Source organism: Haliotis cracherodii, unplaced genomic scaffold (genome assembly GCF_022045235.1).
Source record: "Haliotis cracherodii isolate W230 unplaced genomic scaffold, xgHalCrac1.p SCAF_4, whole genome shotgun sequence".
Taxonomy (NCBI): Eukaryota; Metazoa; Mollusca; class Gastropoda; order Lepetellida; family Haliotidae; genus Haliotis; species Haliotis cracherodii.
The window spans coordinates 7,273,141-7,286,249 of NW_027266297.1; the positions used below are offsets into that span (position 1 = coordinate 7,273,141).

The window sequence follows — 13,109 nt, forward strand, 5'->3', positions numbered from 1 at the left end:
CAATGACGCATGCGCAAAGCCAGTGCGGGAAAGAGCAATGTACGAAGTGGGAAGAAGCGAAAACTGAGACAGAAATGTAAATTTAACATACCTTGTGATCGTTTACTATATTTCTGTATGGAATTAATGAATGATTATAGTCAGTTTCACTTTGTCTGTTGTTGTCATGCAAAAGTGTGACGAAAGTGTTGTTGATTCATTTGCAACAAGGTGGCCTCCTATAAACTTGGCATACAGCTGGTAATAGTCCTACTCCTAGCCTAGTAGTGTTAGACTATGTGTAATAAATGTTGCTTTTCGGTAGAATCATTGGTCTATGATATATGGTTTCCGGGGACAACTAACGTATAAAACAGCCACACCTATGCATGTATATTTAGGGGTATATGGCTTTGTGTCTTTGCCAATTTAGTGTTGTTAAATTTTCAGTTGCCATGGATTTTGATCAAACACAAGTCATAGCACTGGATGAATTTGACGATGACACAGATGAGAACATTTCCCAGTCTCAGAAAAGTCCAGTAAGTATAGATGTCAATGTCAGATAACAGATTTGACTTCAATGTGTTAATCAAACAATTATTAACTCGATCTAATCAGTGTTAGAAAATGGCTCTATAGTCCTTGCCAAACTGCCCTATTGTTTTACCAATTGTTATTGTTAAAGGGGCACTGATCTACAGCAACTTCCCAGGAGTGGTTGTTCCCTTCGTTTTTGTTTTTGCCCTGTGACAACCCGGATGATATTCCAGAAATCATGACTGTTTCGCAGCCTGTACTGCACCAACAGTGTGCGCATTTGTTGCTTTTATTGAAAGTATAAGGGTGTATCATCACATTGATCAATACATTTTTTTCTTGGAAATGAATAGGAAATGTAGGTATCTTGGGGGGTAGCATCGTTAACATGGTTAATGGTGATGAAGTTTGGATGAGTCACTTGCTTGTATTGTATGATTTTCGTTTACACTACATATACTTGTAACTCAAACTATACATTTCACCTGAAGATTGCTTATTATCATGTGTATATGTTATTGTCAGTGTGTAAAATGACTAAAATTTTCTCCTTGGCAACTTATTAAATGCCTAAATATTCAGTTATTATACAAATTGACTGAAAAATCTGTCCATTTATTTCATTATGATAACAAATTCCAAACATTTGGTGTTTTATTTCATCACTAAGTGACTGAAAGCAAAGAAGAAAAAAAACGAAAATCAATTTTCTGGTTTCTAATCCTTGCATTATTTGTCACTTGTTATGTTTTAAGCCCTTTCGAACATTTTAATAATCTTTTAGTCAATCTGTTAAATAAATGGACAGGTTTGCAATTTGCAGAATGACTGAAATATTTAGACATTTTATTAATTGCCTGAGTCAACCACATTTTACACATTGACTGTAACGTATTGACACCCGCAAATGAAAAGGCTTGTGAAAACAACAACTTTGTGTTGTGTCTCACATCGGAGAACTTCCCAACGAAAACGTAGAGGAACAGGAATGATTTGGGTTTTTTGGCTACAGCAAACAAAATGCAGATATTGTTCTAACAACTGACCAATATAACAACTGTATAATATTCGGCAGTTACATTCGGCAAGGAATGTATCCTTGAATATCCACATAAAGGTACAATATCCCATATATCTGCAGCTGTACAAAGAAACCTGTTTGATGTCATGTCTTTGTAACAATCTGTTATTTTATAATATATGTAGCGTTGCTGGATATAATAACTCGTATTCGTCTCAAACTGATCACATAAGTTTGTTTCGGGTGTTTCACATAGGTGTCAAGTCTTATTGGTCAGCTGAGATAGCACAAGTGACAACTACTTTCGTGATGTCCACAGTTCTTTGAAAAAGTCCATTGAGTTAGATGACAGTGAGCAATCAATTAACATATTATCGGCTATTCCTTTGACAAACATATTCAGTTGCTTCACTCCTAGATATGGGTGTATTCTGTCTGCTTTAGTAAACCTAATAATGTAAACACTTACCGTACCTTTACACAATCCACTGCAAGATAACCATGATTAATCAATCAACATATTTTCATATTAAGCTTTGATGGATGTTTTTTTGTTGTAACCATGGTAACTCAACTGGTCATGCTGATTAATTGTTTCTTGCTACGCTACATAACATATGTTTCACCCTACTTCAAACCTGGATTTAGATTGAATAATGACCCCAGACACAAGAAATGACAAATGGGAACCTTTATCAGGTAATCTCTGAGTGATGCTACCACTAATTATACCCCTAATGAATTCATTAACTAATCAACAAGTGAATGTTGACAAATACATAGGTGTAGGGTTATACCAGGAAACATGTCAAACAAGGGAATAGCAATCATATTGTACACACAATCCGAAATCTGATACTTTTTTATTAAACTGTAACTCTTATCTCAGATTTCCAAAGAACGACATCCGATGAGCTTCCACCCTTCTTTTGGTCTGTTTGTGTAGGTTGAAGAAATTAATTAACATGCGCCCTTTGTATTATCAAAATCTTCATCGATCACCAGTAACCAATCAGTGTTCGGAAATGTATATAGATATTGCCTCCAAGTTTATTTACACTGTCCTTACTGACTGTAGCCTAGTCTCTTGTCTCGCTCAGTTGCATTAGCAAGCAAATCAACTCTTGTCAGCTAGTGAGCCCTAGTGGGCAGTGTTAGACAGCCGGAAAGAAGTCTGAGACTGCCCCTTGAAGGTATCTGAAGGACTAGTAGAATTTTGCCTTTTTTTAATGTTTTTGCTATAATTATGTTATTATTAGGACTAGTGGACTGAACCTGTTAGTTTCTATCACTGCTTACAGATCCTTAAGTTACATGTAAATAATTAACATTGTCTTTTGTAACCATGGTAACCACACCATGCTTTATTCATGTTTTTGTTATGAATGAAAAAAATATTATGAATCAGGATAGTACAGAAACATTATTAAAATATTTAACATATTAAAATACCCTCCTGCAGGTGGCTCATTTGAAAGTTGGTTGCCAGAAAGGTGTTCCTGAGAAGCTGTACCCACTATATGAAGGTGAGGTACACTATCATTACTACATGTTGTGTCTATATGAGGTTAGCTGAGGCAGAGGCACGGGCAGCCTTGTTGCTAAGGCGCCGCACTATGCAGAGTTGCATCCCTTGGGCACGCCAGAAATCTATGATTGTGGATTTGAATCCTGGGTCACCTTCAGGTGTCCGTAACGGCCATATGCGCCGGACCGGAAATGTCCGATTGGGATTTTATATTTTCCGGACCCCTGGTCACCTTGATCATGTTTGTAGGTATTTCAGTACCATGCCGTGCACCCCATCTTCACACTTGTTATACTGTTTCAAGTAAATAAGACATATACAGTAGGTAAATATGTCATATCCTTAGTATATGAAGTGAGTGAGTGAGTATGGTTTTACACCGCTTTTAGCAATATTCCAGCAATATCACGGCGGGGGGACACCAGAAATGGGCTTCACACATTGTACCCATGTTGGGAATCGAACCCGGGACGTCGGCGTGACGAGTGAACGCTTTAACCACTAGGCTACCCGCCCCTAGTATATGAAGCTATTTAGCCAATGTGGTGCTGTTACAATCAGGAAATTTGGGTGCTGTTCTGATCTTCTCTATACCTGTACACAGGGGTACGCCATTGCTGTCCTAATACTGAGTTGAGCCATCAAAGTAGTCGTTCCTGCAGGTCTTTAGAAAACAATAATTTTGGCTGCCTTTGTTTTTAAGTTTTTGACCATTGTTGACAATGGCAAAATGACATGAATAACTGTGTTGTCTTTCAGTGATCTCTTTGGCCACCTGAAGAAAATATATTTGTAGAACCTTGAAACCATTGTATTCTTACATTGGCAAGGGAGTTTTGGCTGACACAGTGTTTTGTATTTGTAGTTTATCTTAACATGTCGCCCCAATTTGGGTGAAAGCCCACTCAGATGTTTTTAGTGAAATACATTGACACAGGTATTGATAAGAGACACCAAGAGCCAGTCTGGGATTCAAACCCACAATCCCTGTATCCTTATTACCAAGGGAAGCAACTCTGTCGTTTTTGAGTCCCTCAAAAAACGTAATATCACTTTTTCTCATTGTGTAGAACATTTACTTTTCCTACAAGTAGCTTTTTACTTTTTCAGGTAACAATATTGTTGGCCGACAAGAGGATTGTAATGTATATATCCCCAGTAAGGTAACTAGAACTTTTCAGTAGTTGACATAAATGTTTTTGCCCAGTTTATGATAGCAGATAGTTTCAAATGAAAACGTGCATCAGATGTATCCTCAGGTTATCTTTGTTATCTGTTTTTATGCACATGAAAAAATAATATATATATTGTGCACCTCCCAACATTGAAAACATGCCCAATATGGGTGTTATGCATATGAAGCAGGATGTGGTGTCATCCTACAGATAACTAGTGTCTGTACCTTGTCTGCTTGTTGACGGGGTTAATCTCTTTGGTCATTTGCCGTAAAAGGCGACTATGCTTGTCGTAAGAGGCGACTAACAGGATCGGGTGGTCAGGCTTGCAGGTTGGTTGAAGCATGTCATCATACCCAATTGCATGGATCGATGCTCATGATGGCAATCACCGGATTGTCTGGTCCAGACTTGATTACCTACAGACCGCCATCATATAGCTGGAATATTGCTGAGTGTGGCGTTAAATAACTATTAAACAAACTTTGGTCATGGACAAGGTGTTCGAGACCACCGGTTTGTTAATTCAAGACACAAAAGTACCAGGAATATTGATGTTGTGGCATAAAAATACATTAATTCTTTTGCGTTCACAGGGGTTGATTTAAGTGATGGTCTGTTGGCCTGTGGCCAGTTAAAAGTACAAAGGGCTTGCTGAAACGTAACGTAGATGGCCCGTCTGTCTTGTGGAAACTTCACCCTTTCTCTATGTAGGTGTAATGGACACACTACTCGTGAATTATGTAATTGCGGTGACAAAATATTTAGAGGGGATGAGGTCGTGTGAATGGTCAACTCAAAAAGAGATATATGTCAATCATCTCGGTAGAATGATGAACGGACGCCATTTTGTAATGTTGTGAACAACAACATCTTTATTTGCTCAATAATCACCACGAAATGTGGCAAATGGAAGCCAAGAGTGCAGGAAAAGGCGTTTCAGGGGTGAGGTGTTCTAAACATTTAGTTGTGGGCCAGTTAGTTTGGAGAAAGGACTTTAAAAAGAAGCATGCCCTGCTGGCTACGTACAAATTTGTTGTTAAATCTGCCCCTTGATTTATTTGACTTGAATTATGTTGGAATCTAGGCTCTGTCGAAGCAGCACGCATGTTTTGAGATCCAAGGAGACAGTCACTTGATATACGACAGCGGCAGCAGGAACAAGACCCGGCGTGGCAAGGTAAGTCAGCATCCACGGTGCACACTTTTCTGAGGATTTACTGTCAGATATTTTGGAAACTTGTGTGATAGATAATCATTATGAATATCAGTAATTACAATGTTTGAAATATCAACAGATGGTCAGGAGTTTAATAAGTCCACCAGTTTAATGTTAGTAAGTACCATGATTACAGAGTTTAAAATACCTGTCTGTCGAACAGTCTGAGAGGGTCTATTTTGCTGACAGACGGTCATTTTTGAAAAGTTGCACGCCTAATGGTCGGGAGATTAAAAGGTCCACCAGTTTAATGTTATTTTCTGAGAACTAACATTTTCACTTCTCATAATCTGTGTATATATGTTTGAAACAAGATTGTCATGCAATTGTGTGACGTAGTGGGGCATTTGTTTTTGGGAAACAGGTGTGAGAGAGGTGGTGTGTTCTGAGGGCTGAGTCCAGTGTGTCTGTATGTTGGTGTCCGTTTATCTGTTGATCATCAATAGAGGTGGAGTAAGTGTCGGGCTGTTGTATTCAGTGTTCAAGTTCATCGTGGTGTCACTCTTTCTCCATAGTGAGGACTTTTTTTCATTGCGTGATTTCAGCGGTTTCTGACGCCCAACGTCCGCTATGAGCTGAAACACGATGATGCTCTTGTGTTTGCTGATATCCACGCATCCTACCTCATCAGCAGTGGTGTAAGTCCAGAGCACGAGATAAGCTGCATATTTACATACAAAATATGCATAAATTAAGCTGAAATATGCAGACTAATCCAATCCTAGCGTATCAGATACTCAACAAAAACTATAAATACGCTATTAAAATAAAATTAATGCGTATATTAAAACTGTTAGCTAAGCAAATCGATCACCAAATTCACTTATCGACAGTTACATTTGGAAAAGCTTCTGCGACAAACATACTGATAGATGCCAGTTGAAAAGCAATTGTGCCTTAGTCCCTGATTGGTAATTAAAGAATTAAACATATACAAAAAATGGCTTCCCAGAGAGGGAGCTGCAAACAGATGCAGATGGGTATACTATTATTCATATAGTTTTATATCATTTACAGGGATTGTTACGAAACATGTTTTAAGTTAAATGCCCAAATGTGAAGAAACAGGTGGGTAAACAAAAATTGAATACCCCTAAATTGTCATCAATACTTAATTTATTTTTCCATGACATGCATGACATTCCTACCACAGAAGGTAGGCAGACACCAGTGTGTGAAATGAATGGTAGACCTGTGGCCCTGGTTATCAAAATTCTGATCAGCCTACAAGACCGATTGTCTATGGTGATTTTATTGAAGGATCAGTTAGAACGTTGCAGCGTTTGTTTAAAGGGTATATGTTTTTTGCCAGAGTTTTTGTTCTCCAGTATCTGACACATATGAACCTCCCAAAATGTGACTTGGATCGGTAAATTCAAGTGTTGTAGGTCCATCATGTCCATGTGTCCAGTTCAAATACAATCTTTTGACCCCTACACAGCCTACAGTGTAATTCTTCCATATAGCTTAATCATGTAGATGTTGTATTTGGATCAAAAACATTTATTACAACAAATAACACACCATACTTTATTGGATCAGACTGAGACAGACGAGGTAAACGTTGAAATGATACTGACTCATAAAGTTTAAATCTCTGGTACATTTGTGACTTTAGCCTCTAGTCTGAAGCCTGAGTCTAGTAAACTTCTGTTTGGCCTGGGGAGCTCAGCTAATTTAGTGTTTGTACAGGCTTGTAAAAGCCTGGAATTTTCAGGTCCCTCTTGAAAAGCCTGGAATTTTATTGTCAACTTTGAAAAGCCATGAAAATCACCAAAATAACTTGAAAAGCATTGAATTTGTACAAAATGACATATACATGTTAATCAAAGTTAGCAAAGCTAACAAAAATATGTGGCAAAGATATTTAAGTGTGATTCATCACAGTGGTGAGATTTGGTGCCAAACACCCTGAAGAATTCATGACAGACTTAATGAATGTTTTTGTTGGGTGAAAAATTATGTGTGTGAACATTAATTGGAATAAGTTGGAAAATGTGTGATGGTCATTCTGCTTTTAAGATCTTGCAACTCTATTTATAATATGCTGGATTTCATACAATATTGACAGACTAAGGCTAATAACCCAACTAAGAAAAGCCTTGAAAATGACAGTTGGCAGCCTTGAATTTTAGTGTTCCATATCTGTTTGAACCTTGTAATAACAGTCCTCATAATAACACTAAACTCAACTAAGAATGATGTTTTAGTCTAGTAGTCTCATAACATTTTTGGAACAGACTGTTGGTATTTTCTTATGCCGGCAATCCCTCAATGTCTAGCTGATACCAGGGACCGCCTCCGTGGTCTAGTGGTAGAGGGTCCGCCCGGAGAGCAAAAGGTCCGGGGTTCGATCCCCGGCCGCCTCATACCAAAAGACATAAAAAGATGGTACTTGTTGTTACCCTGTCTGGCTCTCGGCATTAAGGGGCTAAAACAAGGACTGGTCGGCTCGGAGTCAGTATACTGTGTCTGAGTGGGGTATTCATGTTAAACTGCGGCATGGCATCTCAGTGAGCTAGCACTATAAATCGGCATCAGTCCGGACTAGTACAAGCAGCCACACACACACACACGAACATGCACGTCGCTATATAAGTGCAATAATCTTGGACGCGACGTTAAACCCAATTTCACCTCACCTCACTTAGCTGATACCAAACCCACCAGAAACACTGATTAGGGCCCCATTCCACAAAGCAATAGTAGTGCTACGACTGTCGTAAGTCTATGTCAAAGTATGGGAGTTATGTCGTCATAGCGCTAAGATCGCTTTGTGGGAAGGAGCCCAGGGCTGTGAAGGATGGAATATCTTGACTAATGACAAAGTCTGTATTGTTCCACTGGTACTTGGGGATACCTTCAGCCTTCAGCATGTTCAACAATACATGTTACATGAGAAACTATGCAAACAAATGTATTTCTTTGAGTTTTGTCAGTAGTGAAAGAAATTAATATACATGTATTTGTTGTAAGCTAGTCTCTGACTAGTACTATTTCTTGCCTAGGAGTAAAAGCATTGTTTCCCGACATGGGTACAATGTGTGAAGCCCATAACTGGTGTCCCCAGTTTAAGTGAGTTAAGTCAGTGCGTTTGTGTACATGGTAACCATGGTAACTGTTTGGAACTTAGGTGTCTCGTGTTGAGGACTCTGGGTCCGAGACTGGCTCAGAGTCGATGCTGCAGACAGTTGAGGCATCCGACAGTGCTAATGTCAACCCAGTGTTGGACAAGACAGAAGATGATGACATGAGCGACGCCAGCAGCGACATCCTTCAACCTACACAGGTATGACATACCCTCTAAATATCAGTCACTGTTGAACTCCGAGCCCAACACAATGAACATTCTGTGGTAAAGTTGATTAAATTCTGCACCCACTTCTGCACAAATTCTGCACAAACTTTAGCAATCTCTCATGCTATGTTTTCTTCAAACATGTGCTTCCGGTAATCACATTATAAAAGTTGGATTCACTTTGAAATGAGAAGCAGGGATTGTTGAAGACCAATTCTCAGCCGGATCTTAGGGTAGTTAAATGTTTGGATAAGGTGGACTTTGAAAACTGTTTCACATGTTTGTTAATTTCGCTTGACAAAATGTTTGGGGCTTCACCAAAGCAAAATGTCTGATAGATTGGAACTTTCTGAAGTGGCTAAAAATGCAGAACACCCTTAAGTAGACCTGTGTGAGATAGTTCCCCGATTATGTTTCTAGGTTTGTCAGCACCATACCTGGATTTCACCAAAGTGGTAAACGTCTGAGACCTGCATCACCTCGGGCTTTCCTCCCACATTAAGCTGACATACCCTGAAATAACTGGAATATTGTTCAAAGCTGCATTAAACCCAACTCACTCACTCATTATTGTCAAAGCAAGCCTCATATGCAAAATGATATGCTAAGATGAACGATGTCAAGTTAAAATTAATAACCTGAACAGGGCTATCTTCAATTCAACTTTGGGAGAATTGCCAACATTTCCTGCCGAATCGGGTCAAATATATTGTCTTTTGAAAAACTTCAATAAATCCTGGTATTTATTTTCTCCAACGTCAACTAAGAATCTGTGCTGAATGGAGAGTGACACAGTGTGAGAAGTTCTAAGTGTTGATACTGTCGTCCACAGCCGTCTACTACTGGCCCCTCCTGGACAAGTGGCCGGATGCTGGAACCCTCACAGTTGGGTGTGACGGACAGTCCAGGTGAGGCACATGTTCGTGTTGATTTGCCATGAAACACTTCGGTACATTGTAGTGGGCGACTTCAGCCATTCACCTGAAGCTCGAGTCCACGTTTCAAAAGCTGAGGCCCATGGGAAAAACTATAGGCCCAAACATTTTGCTGAAGCAGGAAGACATACTCTTGCTATATAAATTACAACACACAACCAGTCAACCAGAAATGTTTACTGATATCACATCAGAGGAAATATTAGCTTGTAATACATCTTTGCTACTACACATCATTCACCATTTGAATGGTCTAATCCTACTATTCATAAATATGAAAGTTATGCTTATCACATTATTTAGATAATGCGTTAATAACTTAATTAAGTTCGTTTTTTATAAAAAAAAACAACTTAAGGTAACACATTCATAACGTCCAGATTAAGTACCAAGGAAGCAAAAATTATGGCGTTTTTTGGCAATTTTAAGATTTCATAATAGAGCAATCCACTAACTTATTTCTTTTTTATTTTCATTGCTGATAAAAAGAATTTTAAGTATGATCAATCTTCACGTATTTCCGGATAATCGTGGCTTTCCGCTCAGTGACATGACGTATGTTTAACATATGGAGCTTCGTGGATGTATCTTGTTATGACCTGTGACAAAGACTTCTCATACATATATTTTGGCATTAAACATCAGGTCCGAGCCTAAAACTTAATGCATCAAATGCAGATACGTAATTTGACTTTGATGTAAGGTTGACAATTTTTAGAAACATGTTTGTGTATTTTATTTATTACTTTATTTAATTTATTTACAATTTGTTTGAAACATCTTTATATCAGTTATACAGTAGAACATTTATATAATGAACTATAAGTGACCGGAGAAATCAGTTTGTTATTTACCTTGTTCGTTATAAACGTTTTCGCTGGAAAACGTCTGCCATCATGGCTAAAACAAAACAAAATTCACATACACATACACATTTGTACACGTTTCCTCCCGCAACTGACAATTGGCTGTATGCAATCAGAGGCGAATCAACACAATCACTGGTGACGATTCAACCTTGTTAAACTTGCATTATGTTACTCTTACCTGTCCATGGATTTGGACTAATCTTGTCTGTAAAACAAACAAATTTCATTCAATAATGTTTACATTAATTTCGGTGAAATCGTGTGTCAAGTGATCGGTAGATCCCAAGAAATTGACAAAGGTCCTCTGTGTTTCGTGAATAATTTATACACATGGTGATTTCTGAGTTATTATGATGAGATTGAAACAAGACAAGATCAAAAACTGGTGCACACTGGTATACAAGCAGTATATGCATGGGAAACATTTGTTGTAGATGGTGTGGCAGGTGATCTGACCGTTAGGGAGACACCGCTGCCGAAGAAGGATCAGTCAGGTAGGTGACAAGCAACCTCCCCAAGTTTTCTCTGACTGTTCGGTTATTTACAAGCGACCAACATATAACTGGGATATCGCTGTGTGCGGTATTAAACAGCAAACAAACCAACAAACACATTTACAGACCACCATGTAAGATCTGTAATTCACACATTAACAACACGTCCATACCTAGCCATGTCTGTCAAGTGTCATGTGACGTCATTCATGAGACAAATGTCATTCTATGCTTCTTCAGCCGACCTTTCAACCCTGGTGCTGCCCGAGTCCGACACAGAAGACGACAGTGACGGGTCTAAGGTGAACCCCCAGGCAACACTAATGTTTGAAGAAGGTAGATATAGTCACGAATGGTCTTATGATGTCTTAGTTTTACGAGATATCAATTTGAATTTTGAGTGAGACTTTCCTTGATTTTCAGATTCTGAATGTTCTTAGCTATGATTTCCCTAAACATTGCTCACAGCATCTTTATCCGATGCGGCCATATTGAGAAACCCATGATTATATCTTCATTGATCAGGTGAGCTGCAGACCCTTGTGGCTCTATTTTTGTTACATCTTTTCTCTAACCTTGAGGATTTAGTCACCCAGAACCACTGTAAATCAAGAGGGGTACGGGTGGTCCAGTTGCCTGAGGTGTCGCAATTTGCTTGCAGAGTTGCGTCCCTTGAGCATGCTAGGAACCTATGATCATGGGTTTGAATCTCGGTTCCCCTGATTATGTTTCAAGGTCTGTCAGTACCATACCTGAGCTGGTGCGTTTCATCGAAGTGGTAAATGTCTAAGACCTGCATCACTTCAGGCTTTCCTCACACATAAAGCTGCCATGCCATGATATAACTGGAATTTTGTTCAAAGCGATGTTAACACTTACTCACTCACTCACTGTAATTCAAAAGATTTAAAAAAACCTGACCAAAAATATGATCCTTTGTGGCACTTTTACTTGGTACTGAGACAATGGTTTCTAGGTTTTCACCATGCTTGCCGTAAGGGGCAACTAACAGGATCGGGTGGTCAGGCTCGGTGACTTGATTTGTGCATGTCACGGTATCCCACTTGCGTATTATTGATGCTCATGATGTCAATCACTGGATTGTCTGGTCCAGACTTGATTATTTACAGACCGCCGTCATATAGCTGGAATATTGCCGAGTGAGGAGTTAAACAACAAACAACAACAGCTAGGTTTTCACAGGATGAGCCATGTTCATGTTTTCAGAGAAAGACACCTCAGGGGATCAGGAATTGTTGGGTGCACCGACCCAGGCTTTCATGGTGACAACTGACACAGACGGAGAAGACGGTGAGTTGGCTGCTTTGTTGAATGATGGATTTCATGGTTTGAGTTTCTACAGAATGTTCATTTTTATATTTTTGTTTGTGCAGTGATCAACATAGCCTTTCACATATTATTAACATTGATGTCTACACAACAGATGTATATATTTGTCACCTACGTAAGTTTTTTTCCCTTTATTTCCAGTTGTCATTTATCATTCAGAATCATACATGAACGATCATATTTCTTCTGTATCAAGTTACTATTTTCTATCCCAGAATGCAATATTTTTTCTACAGAGCATGCTCAGTACTGCAGATGTGACGTCATTTTGTTTATCTATAGTGAGAACAAGAGCCTCGTTCAGCTTGTTTCCATTGTTCTCTCAGCTGTCATTACGCCCCTCTATCCATCCCCATCTCCACCAAGGGGCTGGCTCGGAAGGGGCTTTGCAAGTCAATCATTCTGTAAACTGTCATTATATGGCTTGCGGCCTCCAAAGTATTTTCATTTCACTCATACCTGCAAGGTGTCACCCTTTCTACTAACCCGCAGGGTCTCTAAATTATATTGCAACTTTTCTTATCTGGTATAACCTTCTTATATCTTAGATCTACACGCAGGGTTCTAAATCATTTTCATATATATTTCAAATTTACTTATGCAACCCGCAGGGCTGCCTTTTTATACTACTGACCCGCAGGGTAAGTTACCTTTCCAACACCCGAGTCAGCCCCCGAATCTTATGCCATGTCTTGTATATG

The 13,109-nt window shown here is 39.0% G+C and overlaps 1 protein-coding gene across 1 annotated transcript in view; it reads left to right on the top strand.

Moving 5' to 3' along the window:
• Window positions 1-23: 23 nt before the first annotated feature.
• Window positions 24-13,109, top strand: part of LOC139479169 (mediator of DNA damage checkpoint protein 1-like) — a 34,975-nt gene continuing 21,889 nt past the window's right edge. Inside the window, exons 1-11 of the mRNA XM_071261957.1 lie at window positions 24-76; window positions 430-521; window positions 3,003-3,066; window positions 4,179-4,231; window positions 5,331-5,423; window positions 6,008-6,100; window positions 8,596-8,751; window positions 9,593-9,668; window positions 10,999-11,058; window positions 11,299-11,394; window positions 12,286-12,369. Of these exons, the coding sequence (XP_071118058.1) occupies window positions 435-521; window positions 3,003-3,066; window positions 4,179-4,231; window positions 5,331-5,423; window positions 6,008-6,100; window positions 8,596-8,751; window positions 9,593-9,668; window positions 10,999-11,058; window positions 11,299-11,394; window positions 12,286-12,369 (862 nt within the window). The 5' untranslated portion in view covers window positions 24-76; window positions 430-434. The remainder of the gene's footprint in view (window positions 77-429; window positions 522-3,002; window positions 3,067-4,178; window positions 4,232-5,330; window positions 5,424-6,007; window positions 6,101-8,595; window positions 8,752-9,592; window positions 9,669-10,998; window positions 11,059-11,298; window positions 11,395-12,285; window positions 12,370-13,109) is intronic.